The sequence below is a fragment of the Tympanuchus pallidicinctus genome, unplaced genomic scaffold, assembly GCF_026119805.1.
Source record: "Tympanuchus pallidicinctus isolate F22 unplaced genomic scaffold, pur_lepc_1.0 scaffold3, whole genome shotgun sequence".
Taxonomy (NCBI): domain Eukaryota; kingdom Metazoa; phylum Chordata; class Aves; order Galliformes; family Phasianidae; genus Tympanuchus; species Tympanuchus pallidicinctus.
This window is the reverse complement of record NW_026294747.1, coordinates 65,201,914-65,219,853: the sequence shown is the minus strand read 5'-3', so window position 1 is coordinate 65,219,853 and position 17,940 is coordinate 65,201,914. Positions and strand designations below refer to the sequence as shown.

Genomic DNA, 17,940 nt, shown 5'->3' with positions numbered 1-17,940 from the left:
TGAGTCATTACTGTTTGTGCCTGTCGCTAAAGATATCAGCGTCTTCAAATGCATGTTCCGAAATTAACTAAATCCTTCAGCAAATCCTCCCACCCTGCTGATCACTTAAAACTGCACACACAGTTCCTGGGGGCAGTACTGGCAGAATTACATCACAGAGGAACAGCTTCTCCTATAAGCTTTGCATGTCAAGATGCTAATTTTACAAACCCTGAGGAGTTGACTTTTTGAGTCGTCACTGCTACTTGGCTATGTAAACTGTGCCAAAGCAGAGAGCTGCTGCCTTCTGTGCATGCTCATGCACTACCCCAAGGTAATGCCACTGCAGTCCCACCTACTCCTTGTTAAAGCTATGTACAGCTTCTGGCTTGGTTGGTTGTTTCCATTGTCTAGCTATTTTTTGGTTTGTCTGTTGTTCAGTGCTCTGTGCTCTCCTGCAGAGAGACAGTGGGGATAGAGCAGTTGCTGGGTTTCTTTTTGCCTCAAGTTTGCAGTTCTAGCTTTATCCCCATTGACCAACATATTTCTAAAATACCCTGTTTTTGTAATGCTTGTCTTGACACACAAGCATGAAATAAACAGCAAGTAACTCATTAGTGATATATATAATTATTCCCTGTCTTTTGCTGCCCCAGGCTAAGGTAGCCAGAGTAAAAACCACACCAACACTTACCAACTATTAGCTTTAGGATTATTGCAGTCACTTTGCAGGCTATAGTCCTACTTCCAGTATTGTGTATTCTCCCAGTACTGCAGAAGTGCAAGCCTTCATTTCCCCCGATAAATGCTGGGTAAGAAGAAATGGTCACCGCATACACGGCTCGTTCCAGAGCAGCTCCTGTCAGGGCCACCAGCAGCAAAGATCCCCGCTCCCTGCTGCCTTCCCCCCGGCCCTGCAGCAGGTAGGGCTTGAGCTCCCTCTACCGTGAGTCTGAAGGTATTGAATGCAAATGGAAAAACAACGCCGGGTGAAACTCACATGCCAGGCAGAGAGGAGTCTCTTGTCGCAGGAAGCTGGATGTTGCACCGGCTATTTCCACACAGGTATTTCTCCAGAACGCTATGGGATGTGGCAGTTCCTACTGCTTTTTAAGAGCAAAGGACAGAAGACTTCTTACTAAAAGCTGAAGCAGCACATGGTTATCTTTATTGCCTGTGTAACATCTGCATGAAGCAAGAAGCAGAATGCAGTATAAATCCATGCATAACAGACACATAAATGACTCTCAGCAATCTTCCAGATGGAAAAAAAACCAGTACATAGGTGGATACCTCTCTAACCTCATTAGCCAGGTCTCTCCTTTACACAGATTGCATCAAAGTTGACATCTTTAAGTGATGCAGAAATGCTTATTTGCCTGTATACTAAGTGAATCACTTTTTCACAATAAAAATATAGTTAAGTTCTATTAAATTTTCTTCTGAAAATAAATGTTTCTATCTTTTTGCTAGGACAATAAATTACAGTGTACCACAGATGTAGGCTTTAAGCAGATTTATAAATAAGCAGGAATTATGTGTTTCACCTACAGCTTAACTGACTTCAAGGCGTTTAGTAAGAAATAAGCTGAAGATGCATTTAGAATCCAAACTCAATTTGTCAAGGGAAAAAATGTGTAACTGAAGTCAAGATAATGAGATTTAATGCTGTGGTACTTCTATGTAGGATAAGTATTCATGAATGATCTGTTCCTCCTCCTCCAGTGTTAAATCCAGATAATCCTCCTCATGTTCAGGAATATCCTCCAGGATTTCATTGACTGCATCAGTCTCCATGTCTTCATCTGTTGGTGAACTAGAAGAACCTTCAATTAGAAAAGAAATAAAGTCAGCAGTGGTTTCATTGCTGAAAGAAGTTTATACTTCCCCTCTTTCAGCAGCATGAATTTCTCTGCAAGAGCCAATTACTACAAACTACCTCTTATTTTAAAATTGCTCTACCAGTTATTGCAGGATGGCCAATTTTCCCTCTACTTAAAGCTGCAGGAAAGCCCTTAGTTGTACAACAGGGATTGCTTGAGCTCTGGCAGCTAATACGAGACAAAGTATGAGTTTCCTCTTTGCTAATGCAAGTATCAGTTACAGCTCTATCAAGATAAAGGGCATGTGGTCAGATCAGCTTCTGTATCACACATTTGGAATAAAATTTCTTGGCAATAAAAAATAAAAAAATAAAAAAATCAGGCATTAACAAGCCAAAAATTTTCAGCACTAAGTCCAGGAAGCCAGAGAATCTTAAGACTCTCTGAGACTACATGCAGGGAGAGGCTGATTCATTTTTAGACTTAATTAGTATGAGTGAATTCAGTTAGATGGGAAAAGCTAGAATTATCTGTGGGCTACAAAGGGCAGTGTGTTCCTCCTCAGTGATATGATGGAGATACCCAAGGCCTCCAGCCGTGCATGCTAAAGGCATGGCTAAGTCAGCAGCCACTCCTTTCAGCTTCTCCCAGGACGCCTCTGAAGGTTATCCTTTCCTCCTGGGCTACATCTGTCTTGTGTGCCTTCAGCTGACACTACACCCCTTATAGATCATAAATGGCCAGGACTGATTGTAGGGACTGTAGCTTATCTGGGGCTAATGTCTGCCTTGTCAGTAACTACAGTACCAAGGAAATCAGTCTGAGGCCTGACTCAAAGCCCTCTACAAACAGCGTAAGCAGAAATCAGATCATCCATTTGTACAAAAAGCAGAATAGCCTCCTGGTCTCTCTTAGTTGTTGCATGCAGCATTTCTTACTTGCAGACTCTGTGGGTGAGTCTTTAGATGAAGTTGATTCCTCTGACAGACTGGACCCCTCTGGAGATAGCTGAAGTGAATCTGGCAGAACTCCCCCATAATGAGCCAGCGTCTGGGAAGCTAAGTGGATGTTGCCTTTAAAGACCTTTAAAGCTTGCTTTGCTGACTCCTGGCTGAATCCCATGTACATCAGCTACAAGGGGCAGAAATAAAGAAATTCAAGCTCAGTCAGCATCAGTGACTGACAGGAATCTGACAGTCATTCCCCTTGCACAGTGGAAAGCATTGCATACCAGGAATTCCAGGACACTGAGTGTGGTTTACTGGAATAGCTAACAACAGGGCAGTGACCTATTACAGGAATGGGAACGCTGAGCAAAATCAAGAGCCTCTTGTTTAACATCAGGCCAGCTCTTCAGTTTTCAAAGGGAACTTCAAAGCACTCCAGCATTCCAGGAGTGTGCATTTATTATTTATCTTTTCTATGCAATGCAGTTTTCCTGCCTGACATTAAACTATCGAGCCACACTAGCTACTGAAGAGCTTTTCAGATGGCCCATGATGAGAAAGACAGATGCCAACTCTTTCCCAAGTGCACTGCAATATGTTTAAATACTTGAATACATTTCTTCTCTGATGTCTTTTTTAGAGTAAGAGCACTAGAATGCCTGTACTTCCTTCAGAACCTGTGCACCACACATTGGTGTGAAGGGCAGGAAGTAGACAGGAATTACTACTTCAGCCCAAGTGTGACTTCGCTGTGAAGAGCAGATGCAAGACGATGGAAATGTGACAGCATATGAGGCACATGGGACAAAGACAATTTCCACAGCTCTGCTTAAGATCCAGCGTGGTTGAAGGTGTAATTCAGAAACAAGGCTACCAACTCCTCAGAAAGAAAAAGATTTGACTTACTTGGTCAATACTTTCTTGGGAAACCTGAAACTGGTCTGAGGCTGCAGAATCATCATCATCGTTTTCCAACAGTAACTCTGGATTGTCCAGAATAAACTGTAGCAAAATGGAGAGGGATCAGAACAGAGCAACACAGTTACATTAGTCCTCAATGTGGAGAAGTGCATACAAAACCTCAACCATCTTAGTGTCTGATTCACCGGGTCAGGAAGTAGAAGTTTGGTCATTACAGTTCAAAAGAAGGGTACAAACTCACCAATACAGAAAACAGAAAATAAGAATCTGCTAAGCAATTCTAAAAGAATACTTTTTTTTTGTATAAAAGCACTACTCCTGGAAATCTTACCTTAAAAGCTTGGTCCAGGTTTCCTTGTGCATGATGAAGGGCTACTTGAGCAGCTCGCTCTGAGTAGCCCATACTTTTCAAGGTGTTTATGTCTTCCAGTCGCTGCCTTCTTTTAGCTCTCTCCTCCCTCCTTATCTGTGCCTTTTCCTGCAAGAACACAGCCATTACAAAGCTAACTGTGCATGGGATTGCTTCCACCTTCCCCTGCACATGAGGGGTTTCTTGGATTTACTTCTTTTGAACTTGGATTTCTTGAGGAAAAAGAACTTAGTATTTTAAATACAGATTTCACTGCCAGACAGTGATCACTAAAGTGATTTGTATTCCCATGAGCAAGCACTGCAGCCATGCTTCTGTTCTGAAGTCTCAGCAGATCTAATCCTACACTATCACAGCTATTATAGGCCCTTGTAGTAAGCGATAAACCAGCTTGGCAGATGGGTCTGTGGACAAGACCTGCCAAGGACACACAGTCAGGGCTGGGCATGTAGCCAACAAGATCTCACAGCCATTTGACTTTTCTATCCACATTTCACTGTCTGAAGTCTTAAAATACCACCTCTACTTACCAAATGTAATTTCAGGCACTTCAAGTATGGCCAACACTGTTGGCTACTTATACTTCAGCACAACACAGCCTTCTCCCCTCTTGAATTTTCCAAGTCCAAACACTTCTATTAAGTTGTGGCTTCAAACTTGTGGCAGCAGATGTCAAGCTGTTAGTCACACTAACAGTGCCAAAGCATGATAATTTAAGTCCTTAATTTAGCATTATGATGTACTAGTTATGCAAAACATGATCTTAGGGACACCCCAACAAACAGAATCCTTGGTTTAATGCTTTTACTGCCCCATACCTCTCTCCTGTTGGTAATAAGGTTGGCAGCATGCTCCACATTCCCATGGCACGCTCGCAGGGCAAGGCGAGCTTCCTGTTCAGAAAAGCCCAGGAATGACAGTTGATAAACCTTTTCTGGATCTATGTACAGTTCTTCATACAAATGAGATGCCTGTGTGTAAAGTGAACAACGTGACATCACTAACACTGTTGCTAACATACAAATGGAAAACAAAATCTCCCCATTTTCCTGAGTAAGCAGTGAACAGGCAGAAGGCACAGTCCAAACACAGGAACATATTTCCTTCAGTAAGTTCCTAGTGCAAACAACTTGAAAGCTCTCCCTAATGGTGCCTCACCTTCTGGATGTACTCAGCAGCCTCCTTTTCTCTGCCACTGTGATAGTGTCCTATTCCCTGAAGAAGGTAAAGCCGTAGAAATAAAACCTTCTCACGGCCATAGCTTCCCTAAAGGATTGTTAAAAAGGGGACAGGGGGATAAGCATATGTTAGAACACCCATTCATTATCAACAGAACATTATACATCTTTAATGAAATTTTAGTCACTAATATGCAAAGCTCAGTATGTAAATGAAGTGCCACAGCAAAATCTACACATATAAACATATTTGCTGTGACCTTGTTGTCAAACCCATTGCTTTCACAATGACATAACCAGCTAAGGAAGCACAAGAAAGCTTTAAACTAGAAGAGAGCCTTGGAATATTTGAACAGTAAGTGAAGCAATGCAAGAAATAAACCAAAACACCACAACAAAACCACCCTAGTTTAATAGAACCAGCAGCATACCTTGATATCAATAAGTCTTTCATGGTTCTCCCCATAGCACCTCTGGAAGCACCTGTGGGCTGTGGTCAGCTTTTTCTCTGCATCATCCAGGCAATCCAGCTGCTCCAGGCGGAAGTAGCACCACACTATATCCAGCTGCAGGACTGCATAGTTATCAACTGTGTTCAGCAGCTCCGTGCTGCACTCACTGGGAAAACAAAACATTTGGTTTTTTTAGGGGAGTGGTTGTTTGCCTTTTAACACTAACAAAATAACAGGCTAGGAGTACACATACTCATATGTACTCAAATGCATACACTCACATACACTCAATTCATTGAGGAAGCATGTGCTTCATATTTGAGGCAGCAAACTGAAGCCAGTGGCACTTTAAGAGAACACTGATGTCCATCACTTTCATTAATACGTAGGACATTCTTGATAACACTTCTTCCCAAAAAACTATGATAGCCACAATATTTTTTTTTAAAACTATTTAAAGACAGCATCCATATAAAAGCAGGATAGAATTAAGCACTCTATAACCTTTAAGACCACAGAGATCAATCATCTGCTTCACTGCAAGTGAATACACTAGGATCTGTGTGAGTCTCCTTATTTGTGAGTGCAGACAAGAAGCAGAAAGGGGCATTACTTTGGGGAGGGGGTTCCTCAACATTAGCACCTTAGGGTTCTGACTGCTGACAGCAAATTAGATTACCAGCAGAAACTCCAATATGGTTACTGACCTCTGTGTTCTGCTCGGAAATTATTCCTTACAGGAGTGATTGCAAAAGAGTACGTGCATCTGCCTCTCAAGCTACAGCAATTTATAGCCTCGTACATTAATGACAGTTTCTGTTTATGTAATATGACAGACTAAATGGCCCAGTGGCTGTATCTGTTTCAGCTGTTCTACACGAAGCCACCTGTCACCAAAAGTCAGAGGCTTCTCCTGCTATTTTCCAACTGCAGAGAGGGTGAGAAGTAATCCTGAGCAAAAGAGGCCCTGATTTACACACGTAGCCAGGTCTAATGGTGTTCCTATATTTGGCTGACAGTACAGGAAAGCCAGATATAAATACTTCAAAAGGTTCTTACCAGAAATGTTTATCAGCATCCAACAAATATGGCAGAGCTATTTCATATTCCTTCTTTTTCATTAATGCTCTGCCCTTTTCATGATAACCCATTGCCAGCAGAAGTGCCTAGAAAAAGATATATCAAGTCATTTCTGTACTCCCCTCAGCTCTCTTTTATGACTAAAAATAATGATGTAGGTAATCCATTAGACTCCTTGTTCTTCCTAGAAAAATACTGTTGTATCAGTTCAGTAAGAGTCATCATTTCACACTGCTTGATATTTTTATCTCATTTAATAATATATTGTCTAGGAAAAAAAAGCAACAAATGTTACTGACACATGAAGTGAAGCACCAAATTTATTCTAAAACTAAAACCACAGATTGATTCTCAGTAACAAGAGATAACAAGCTAAGCATTTTGCAAGTCCCACACATTCTAACAGTACCAAGCTTGTTTTGCTTTACTATTAGAAATATCTTGTATAACTCTTGTGATTCACTTCCTGTAAAGCCTCAGAACTGATAATTATATCTTGATCGTGGCAGGAAAACTCTCTAGTTCCTGCAGGATGGCAACTGCAATAATGACAGTCACAACCTGCAATAGTTCTTCTCACCCAAGTTCCATACATCTGATGCTTTAACTTTTAGGCTCTTTAGCTCTCATCAGAACAATCTGCATTCTGAGAAAGGACGGCTATTTTTTTCCAATCATCCAGAAACTCCAGATGAGTCAGAAAACAGTGTGCCTCAGCAGATGCGAGAGCAGCAGTTAATGTGTTGGGGGTCTGCTTGTTGCTTCCCCTCCCCTATATTTTTTTTCTATTGTTACATTTGTAAACATTTCTTATCTTCAAAAAGACAGTTACAGCCATTCTTCTGCTTCAGCAGCCAACATCAGGTGTGTCACTCCTACTGTAATGACTGCATGCACCTGGCCAAAGACTTTCAGTTGGGAACGTGAGGTTTGAACAGGGAGCAAATTTAAATCTGAGATGGGTCACAGTGCAGAAGATCTCAAAACTACTTTTTAAGAAGTCTGACTTTGCAAGATTCATTTTGCCTCCAGCTAAAGTTGACTGAGCCTAATGAACAAGTTCATTCCATGTGGTCCTACAGCAATCAAAATTCAGGTGCTAGGAAACAAAGTTAAAACCCATCTTAAAAACAAACTGAAGAAAAAAAAAAAAGACATTGACAACACTGGAGCCTATGCAAGATTAAATCTGCAATTAGATCAGCAGTTAGGGGGCCGTCTTCAGATGGCTAAAGTATCTCAACTGCAGAGTTATACTTCATTTCCATTTCAAAATCATTTTTATTAAGCAAATATCTAGCTAACATTCCCAGAAAGCCCTAGTGTATTTCAATGCTATATTTGAAATAGCTTCTTAAAGCCTGATTTGTCAAGTGTCTTATTAGCTCAGTAAGATAAATTTTACCTACTTTTTTGGCTTGAGGAGGAATCTCGATTGACCTCCCAGTCTGATTAGCTATATCTAGATATGGAGCAGTATCTGCATCCAAGTACTCCTCTGAAACATAAGAAAAAGCAAGTCTTAGTTGTAAGTACCACCTCCTAAAAGAACACCGTTGTTGCCATAAGATTATGTCATTAAGTACACAGTCAAACAACAAAGCAAACAACAACAAAAAACGTGAATTACAAAAGGGCTGGAGCACCTCACCCATGAAGAAAGGCTGAGGGAGTTGGTTCAGCCTGGAGAAGAGAAAGCTCCGGGGAGATCGCCTTGCAGCCTTCCAGAACTTGCTGAGAGCTTACAAGCAGGAAGGGGACCAACTTTTTACATGGTCTGGGAGTGATAGAACAAGGGGGAATGGCTTTAAACTGAAAGGGGAAATTTAGCTCAGATGATAGGAAGAAATTTTGTACTCAGAGAGTGGGGATGCACTGGCACTGCTGCCCAGGGAGGCTGCAGACAGCCCGTCCCAGGAGTTGCTCAAGGCCAGGTAGGATGGGGCCCCAGCAGCCCTGTCCATGGCAGGGGCTGAACTGGATGACCTTCAAGGTCCCTTCCACTCTAAGCTATTCTATGATACTATTACATGAAGTCTGTTTTTAGACAGACCTACCACCACCAGCCTCAGCTGGCCAAGCATGAAGCATTTTAGGGCCCATTTTTTTGAATCTCCACAGGAGATTCAGGCTGGGCATTAAGAAAAATTTCTTCTTTAAGAGAGTGGTCAGGCACTGGCAGAGGCTGCCCAGGGAGATGGAGTCACCATCCCTGGAGGTACTCAGGACACAGTTTAGTGGGGACATACTGGTGATAAGTGCATGGTTGGACAAGATGACCTTGGAGGTCTTTTCCAACCTCAGTGATTCTATGATTCTATCCTTTCCCAATGTCTTTGAAGTTTATGACTGTTCTATTAATTTTTTGTTTTCACTTAAATTAGATTTAAAAAGGATGCTTTTCTTACAAACAAAAGACAATTAAGAAGGAGTTTACAGAGGCTAAAAGCTTCTGCCCTGCAATTTTCTTCAGGTGAAACAAAAGGTTTGGTAGATTCTTTCTGTATTTCATGTTGCTTCACACAGAGCCTCGAGCCTTTGAGGACACTATATAAAGACTCTGTCATACTCTGGCATTTTGCTATAAATGACAGCTAGTAGTATCTTAAAGAGGCCCTATGCAGGATTCAAAGGCTGGGGTCTAAATTACCCCTTAAGTCAATAAAAAGACTCACTTCCTTTATTTGTTCAAAATCTGGTATTACAGTAGGCTGAAAGCAGCTTTGTTCACATACTATTTATGCATTTGGCAGGAATTCATTGCATACTCAGTTTCTTGTTTGTGGATTTTTGAAACAGTAAAATAGAAGTGATTTAAGTTCATCATCTAGCAGTGCAATTCACAGACACGCTTAATCTCATTTTGAAAAATTACTGTTAAATTGACCATATCCCTTTGACTTAATCCACAGTTGCAGGCAGCTGACATCAGACACAATGAGAACAACCACACTATAGATTAGAATGACAAGTGAGCTGTTCTGCACAATGTAACTATGGTTACACGTAGTCATATCTGAGGTAAACTACAAAAAAGTGTGTAAGACATATCATACATTATTCCACTGTGCTTATGTGAACAATAAGTTTAAAGCCTGCTCTCAGAGTTGTCAGTTCCTTAGCTGTCAAGTGCCAATTACATAATAATTGATTCATATTATATCCTTCAGCAAGTGTAAAATATTTTTTAGCATTCCACTTGTGTAATAATTAGAAGAGGAAGTCTTAATCAACTCAGTTTTCAAGTTGGCTACAAGAGTATAAACTGAAGTGACAGTGCAGGCATTCTGCATGCTGAAATGCTACAGAGATGATCTGCAAGATGCCCAGCTCCCCACTCCCACACCAACCCTGCCCTACCTCTCTCTGCTAGGATTTCCAAACCCTTCTTAGTTCTTTGCATCTTCTCACTGATGTCTTTTTCTTTCTTGCGCTGAAGTTCTTCTTCGTGAACTTTTCTTTTAGTTTCCTCATCACTCTGTTCCAGTTGAAGTACCATCACTTTTGCATTGTGTGTTACACCTTGATCTTCAAGGGTTTTTCCTGCAAAACACAGTATTAGGATCACATTTCTCATACTTTATTTGTGAAGAAACCATTTTACATTGGAGTGCTACTGGAAAAAAAAAAACAAAACAACAATCTCAACAGCCTCTTACCTTGCTTGCATTATACTGGTGAACTACAATCAGTACCAGATGCAAGTATTCAGTCATGATCATTGTAAATTACTGACATCTTCCACAGAAACTCAAATCAGAAGCACATTTGCATTTAAGAAATGCTTTTAAAATGACTGGTATGGGTTTTTCCCCTAAGCACTCAAGAAACACAAGTGTTTCTATTTAAATTATTTGATCTCCAGGCAAAAACTAGAATAATGTGGGGTTAAACAAGGCATCCAGAATCACACATCACAATACCAGGACAGAGGAAATGGAAATTAAATCCAAGTTCTTATCAATTTCATGGCTCTAAGTAGCTCTGACTTCTTCCAAGGGAAGAAATATGTCAGCTGCTCAGGTAATCAACAAAAAAAGAAAGTAGTTGTTGTTCAGTGTTTCAAACACATTGTGGGAATTGGCATGTGTAACACATTACAAACAAATTTCTGAATGTGCAGCTATGTAGTGTGGTTTGGGGAAATTTATTTATTTTTGTTAAAATCCATTCTGGGTATTTCAACGCTTCAGAAAATAGGTTTTCAGCATTTATTAAGGGATTCCTATAATCAATAGTTCTGAGTACTTTGATCATTACTATTTATTACCTTCACCTTAGAGCAGAGACTGGCAAACAGAACTGCAATTCCTTGGAGATTTTTCACATTAAAAAAAAATTGCAAACAAGTTTGCTTCTGAGAAGCAATAAACTGAAAAACAAACACAGAAGTACACTCAAGTGGAGACAGTTTACTTGACTAGAAATACATACCCAGGTCGAGCTGCTTCTTATTTATGATTATTTTGATAGCATTTTCTTGTAATGCATGCTCTTGTGCTATCCTGTGAAATAAATCATTGCATTTATGAATACAAACTTACAAGGACAAACTGCATTTCTAATAGAACAGTGGTAAAACTTGAAAACAACTATGTTAATAACTGGCTTAACATTTGACTATGAAAGGCTGCTAAAAGTTAAAATAACATCATCAGAAAGCTTTCTATGCCATACAGGAAAAAGATGGGATACAGAAAGGGAAAAGCAAAATAGGCAGAAAAGAATCTGATTTTAGTTGGGTTAAAAACAAACAAAGAAACAAACAACACACCAAACCACAAAAGAGAAGCTGGTTCACTATTTAGAGGACCTGCCTCACTACAAACAGTGTTGATCACTGCTGCCTCCTCTGGTACTTGCTGATGACTTACAAAGGAGTCATTTCCACTACTAACTTTCCTTTTTGATGTGTTGAGCTGCCACTTTTTAAATGAAGAACTGCCCTATCCAGGAATGCTGTACAGCCTACTCAGACACAACAAACAGTAAGAAAAACTTAAGAGAACCCAACAGTAGTGCACTGCCTGCATTTCTGTGAATAGCACACTGTCATACAGTACTGAGACAAGAACCAAAGGTGATTACACTTACTGTGATCTGAGCTCCTTGCCAGTGATGAACAGGCTAGTTTCCAGCGGGACTTTTCTGCTCTGTAGTAATTATATTGGATGGAAGAATGGAGGAAGAAAGGAAAAGAATGTATCATAGCACTTGGGGCATTTTTTAAAATTAACTGTTTTCTAACAACTGCAGTTTCTTTTTCAAATAAGAATCATGTTAACAGGGTTACTACTTGGCATACATACTATTAATTTCCAGGCAGGGAGCATACACTGCTATCCACTGCTAAAAATAAGCATTACTACTGCACAAGATTGATAGTTAGATAAATCCAAATTCAGACCCAAACAATTTAAACTAATTTAATTATGTGCTTCCAATCTTAACTCTGCTCTGGAATTATGCCACTCACCTGTGACTGGTGAAGTTATGATTAATTCCTATTACTGTGCCTGTTCCCAGATTAGATAAACTAGGATTTTAAATGAATTAATTCCCTCGTGCCCAGCAGCATAGAAGAAAGGAATTAGCAGACTATTTGTTTGTTTTAACTGCATGGCAAATACTTAACAACTGCTGCCTTTAGCCTGTCACATTCCCTGCTAATTAATTTTCACTGCAGGAGAGAGAACTACTATGATTGTGTTTTTTCAAGCGTTCAGTGGAAAAAGAAACCTTCTGAAGTACAGGTTATCTCTGAAGATCACCATCTTCAGCAGAAAAATATTATTCTTTTCCACAGTCACCACTCACTGCTGCTGCTGCAAAGATGAATGCTACCTTTAAGTGTCCCTAAGCAAAGAAATTCTACTGTTATCTGAGCAGATCAAGATACACAGCTTTGGGGAAGATGCTACTCCCACTCAGCAGAACCAAAACTAGAAAGTGATCTGAGATGGCAATTGTGTTTGCCAGACACTGGCTTTGTCTGTACTACTAAGAACCTAACCAAGAACTGTTCTCTGTCCTGTAAAGCAGCTCACATCCATAGAACTGAATGCTCTCAGCCATCAGAACAGCACAGCTGTATCCAAACCACTGATGGAGATCAGTCCCTCACCTTGTGCCTGACCATTGCTTGGCAGAACAGCAGGTGGACTGGGCAGAGCTGCTTCAGAAAGGATGCAAACAACTGTGACTGTGGAACAGCCAGTGGGCTTTAGCTGACTAAAGTTTAGCTGAGCAGGGTAGATGCAGCCTCAGAATCCAGCACAGCAATCAGAGCGACACCAATTTCATTACTGTGGTATGTTTTATGCAGGAAACTAAAAAACATTCCTGTATGTTTTATGAAGGAAACTAAAGGCTGAAGCCTGGATGCAAGGGGCAAATTGTTTGGAACCTCACTTAAAATAGATGAGTACCATTATAACAGAAAATCCTTGGAAACACCTTTCCAAGTTCAGACACTGGAGGTTTAGTTAGCTGCCAGGTCTAGAACAGTTAAATATAAATCACTGTAAGAGCACTGCCACGTGCCATGGTTAAAAGCTACAGGAGGACTATTTTATATTGTCAGCCATACACCACTTAAGATGACAGAGCATTCAATTTGGTCATTGCAATTAAAAAGAAAGGGGACTTCTTAAAAAATTAAAGCTGTCATTGAAACAAGAGCTGTGGTAATAAAGTGATATTCATTTGCTAATGCAACTTTAGGTATTTTACAACTGAAAAAAAATATCTGCTCTTTATTACTAACATGAACAGTTAAGTCAGAAGAAATTAAATTGAACTAGACAGACTCAAATCTAATTTACTTTTCTTAATTGAAAGATCATTTCTCATTAAATCCTACAAGGAAGACAATTACTAGTCACCCAACACTATATCCCCTCTTCATGATATTCCCATATATCTGAGGAACTAAAACTATCTACATAACTTCTTCTCCCTCCCCACCTCCAGCATTATTATTTTTTTAATATCAAACACAGATTCATCATGCAAAGCACCCAAAGAAGTTGAGGAAGAACACGTTTGCACTGGTTGTATAACTAGAACTCAGAAGGCCATAAAGCAAAGTTACTTCTCCCAGCTTTTCTCCAACATCGCTTACTTTCCTCCGAGGCAGATGTATATCAAGTCTTGCAATCCCAGTCATTTTATAATTTTCATTTCCTGTTCCACGCTCAATTGCTTTACACCGTATTTCTTCCAGCATATTCTCTGCATCATTCTGATTGATTTTCAGCTTGGATGAATATTTTTGGACAAGCTCCTAAGAAAACAGCAAGAAAAATCTGGCGAAATGCACCAGTAATACGACTGGAGGACACATGACACCAGCTCAGATGGAATATTTACCTTCATCTCTTCACCAGCTTCTTTTTTATCATTTGTATACGGTGGTTTCCACAGCTGAATTTTGTCTTCTCTTAAGCAGCTTGTCAGCTTTGCTATCAAATACTTCTTTTGTGCCATTCTTTTAAAGAAAAGCAAACAAGCAAAAAATACCATTGAGTATGAAACGCATTTTGGTGGGGAAGGGAACCTAACAACAAAACTACTATCAAAAATTGGAACACAGACAATTCAGGAACCCCCCCAATTTAGTATTTTGTGGCAGGAAATCTCTTCCTAACCTCTCCTATAAGCTACAATTGCAGAACACATTGATTCTTCAAAATCCATGACAAAACTATTCTTTCCTGCCCTGGAAAGAGCTGCTCATTCTAATCCCTCTGCAAAACGTGTCTGTGCTATGCCTCTGCCTTCCTGCTTTTCTCCACCAGCCACTGGTTGAACACAAGTTATGACTCTTTTGGAAGACAGAAAAGAGGTGTCAAGAAGAAACATCTCAGTCCCACAAGGTTCCCTATGAGAAGACCATAACACAATGTCCTCATCCCTCCAGCAAATGAAATCAGCGCCAAGATCCATGCCTCCCCTCTCAGATCTCAATCATTTGCTATCACAGTGATGAAATAGCAGCTTGTCACACTTTCCATAGTCCACGATACGTTCTTCCCACTCCCACTGCAGAAAAAGCACAAAGAGCACAAGCAACATAAAGTACAGAGACTGAGATTAAATGTGATGTGCACGGTAGATCTGCAGCAGGCAATGAAGCACCCATCACTAGGGACAAGTTGGCAGTGTGCTGAAAAGAGCAATTCCCTGGCTCACAGGTGACAATTTAGGCTGAACTCATCACAAGTTACATTCAGTTGAGAAAAAGCAGTTACCTCCGAGTAAATCAGCATTTCCATGAAAAAAAGTCCATTATAAAAAATGGTGTTCAAGAAATGTTTAGATGTCGTACTGAGGGATGTGGTTTGGTGGGAAATACTGGTGATATGTGGTTGATTGGACTGAATGACCTTAGGGACCTATTCCAACCTCTATGATTCTATGACAAGGAATAGAGAAGGCAGAGAGAGGGTAAGGAAAGGAGGATAAGATGATCTTGGAAGGAAAAAAAAAAACAAAAAAACACACCACAAAGAAAATCTATTTACTTATGACTTGGCTCTTGCACACTAGGAATCATATGGGAGATGTCTGTTAATTTATATAGAAAGACATTTAAGTTGCGGGCATTGAAAACTGATGAAACTGTCACTTTTCTTTAACAGTGGGTTCATTTTTTCTTGTTCTTGTTTATCAGCACAGAGCTCTCAAGAAAATGGGGGGAAAAAAGAGAAGAATCAGAAACCACTGCCCTTGTGTCCAGATTCAAAGCCTGTTCCTTGTTCAGAAGGGCACACTTAATGAGCAAAAAAATGTAGGTTAAAAAAAAAAAGTCAGTTAAACATATCAATTAATCTTATCTCAACTGCAGTTTTGGTGAGATACAAAGAATCTCTGAATGCCATAAAGACTCTTCTAGCAAAAGGCCAGGACAGCTGAGCAGCAGGTGCTTCAAAAACCCTTCCAGTTTGTTTCCTGTAGTTCACATAGTGTCTGATCAAACCAGGTGGGAAAACACACATTCTTCTTCTCACTGAGATGCTGTTATTACTTCAGGGCCAAAACAAAACATGCATTTGCAAGCAGAAAGGAACAAACATATCCAGTTTCCAAAAGACGGTATTCAAGTGCAGTTTTCCTATTTTTTTTCCCAAAACACATCACATAAACCCCATATCACAGAATGACCTGGGTTGGAAGGGACCTCAAGGATCATGAAGCTCCAACCCTTCCCCCCTCAACCCCCAACCCCTCCACTCCACAGGCAGGGCTGCCAATGTCCCCATTCAATACCAGCCCAGGCTGCTCAGGGCCACATCCCACCTGGCCTTGAACACCTCTAGGGATGAGACATCCACAACCTCTCTGGGCAGCTGTTCCAGCACCTCACCATTCTCACGGTAAAGAAACTCCCCCGACATCCAACCTAATCTCCCCTCCCTCAACTTAAAACCATTTCCCTTGTCCTGCAGTTATCTACCCTTTCAAAGAGCTGACTCCCCTCCTGTTTGTAGGCTCCCTTTAGGTACTGAAAGGCAGCAATGAGGTCACCTTGCAGCCTTCTTTTCTCCAGGCTGAAATACAATCATTTTTTTGCAATTTTCAGGATGTGCTGAACAACCAAACCATCACTATATTTCCACTTAACGATAACTTCAGAAACAAAAGAATATCCTTTATTTTAAGGCATCTAGACACTTTAAGTCCACAAATTATACAGGTGACACTTGGAAGCTGGTCATTCACCTTCTTATCAGATTGGTACTTCACAGTTTTGTAAATCTGCTCATCTATAGAACCAGGAAGCAACACCAAAGTCTCCAATTAAACTTACCCTTATCAAGCCTCCATAAAAAGAACATTTTCCTTTCCACAAATAATAACACAGATATAGCTGTTAAAAAACTTTAACATTCATAATGAATTACCATTTCACCTTAAGTAAATGGCAAGAGAATCCTTATAAAGAACTTCTGAGTGACATCCCCACAAGCATCCCTGAGATGGTTTCACTTTCACTGAGCTTAAAGGGACTCTCCAAAAACTCAAAACAACCGATGAGGATTTACCAAAGGCTGCTCTGAATACCAGACTGAGCTTTTTGCCACACAGATGTCACTTGAGCCAGCTGGGCTCAGGAAAACAAACACAGGTTTGAAAGCCAAATTGTTGAGGGAAGGATTCTGAGCAGCCTAGTAATAAAACAGACTGGATAAAGAACATAAGCAAGGCTCCCTACAGCACCGATTTAATGCTCACTGACGGTTCCAGGGACGATAGAGAAGCTAAGCGCCAGAACGGGCAGCCAGCAGCAACCCCGGGCCACCCTCAGCACACACCCGGCTCACCCCTGCCCTGACAGCACCGACACCCCCACCCCCATGCCGCAGGGGGCGATTCCCAGCGCTGTCACTGCTGGGTGCCTCCAAAGCACCACGCTGACAGAAGGGCGAGGCCCGGGGAGGCCGTACGGTACCTCAGCGTGAGGGGAGGCACCCACCTGAGCCCTACGCTCGAACGCGGGCCTCGGCGCTCAGGCTGATGGGGACAGCGAGCCCTACCAACAGCTGTCCCAGCCCACCACGGACCCAGAGCCCGCTCTGAGGGGCAGCTGGGCGGCAGCTCACCCGCTGGCAGCGGCCTTAGGGAGGGCAGTTAATGGGGCGGGGTTCTGTAACGCCCCGTGCTGCTGCCGGCTTCCGGGAGATTCCTGCGCTGAGACGGGAAGTGGGAGGTCACGTGGTGAAGCCAAGCCCCGCCCGCCATTTTAGGGCTTTGCCCTCACTTGTGTGTGTTCTCGCGCGGTGTTTGGTCGCTCGGTGGCATGCTGTGCATTCTGCTCTTCGTTTGTCTGTTTTGCACCTTGAGAGGTGCTGGTGCTTAGGTACCTGCTTCTCCTTTTTATCCTTTCACCTGTCAGACCCTTTCACCCGCAACCTTTCTGCTTGTGAAGCAAAAAGGGCAGAGGTTCCTGTCAGTGCTGGGGGCCCTTTCCAAGGGCTGAGAGGTGCCGGGGAAGAGCCGGGTGTGATGGTTGCTGTGTGCAGGGTAAGCGTGTCTGTGTGGGCCTGGGGTTAGAGAACAAGTTTGTGTTTGTTGTAAGGGTGTCAAAACTAACCTGAACTCAGAGGCTGGGCTGGAAAACTATTACGTGTGGCACTGTACATGGGGATAACTCACAGAATCATTAAGGTTGGAAAAGGTCTAACGAAG

The 17,940-nt window shown here is 41.5% G+C and overlaps 1 protein-coding gene across 4 annotated transcripts; it reads right to left on the bottom strand.

The window, feature by feature from the left end:
- Positions 1-1,125: 1,125 nt before the first annotated feature.
- On the bottom strand, positions 1,126-17,370 carry NUB1 (negative regulator of ubiquitin like proteins 1). Of its 4 annotated transcripts, XM_052693163.1 has the most exons (16): positions 17,228-17,370; positions 16,208-16,301; positions 14,122-14,239; positions 13,874-14,035; positions 11,845-11,903; positions 11,185-11,255; positions 10,111-10,293; positions 8,160-8,248; positions 6,730-6,836; positions 5,650-5,836; positions 5,199-5,306; positions 4,859-5,011; positions 4,002-4,148; positions 3,656-3,751; positions 2,741-2,933; positions 1,126-1,805 (listed from the first exon to the last, which is right to left on the bottom strand). In XM_052693163.1, the coding sequence occupies exons 3-16, from the start codon at positions 14,236-14,238 to the stop codon at positions 1,642-1,644; spliced, it is 1,836 nt and encodes a 611-aa protein (XP_052549123.1). In that variant the 5' UTR covers position 14,239; positions 16,208-16,301; positions 17,228-17,370; the 3' UTR covers positions 1,126-1,641. The 4 variants fall into 4 exon arrangements, with proteins under 4 accessions (XP_052549123.1, XP_052549122.1, XP_052549124.1 ...); XM_052693162.1 differs by lacking the exon at positions 16,208-16,301; XM_052693164.1 differs by lacking the exon at positions 16,208-16,301 and having other exon boundaries at positions 17,355-17,363.
- Between the last annotated feature and the right edge of the window lie 570 nt (positions 17,371-17,940).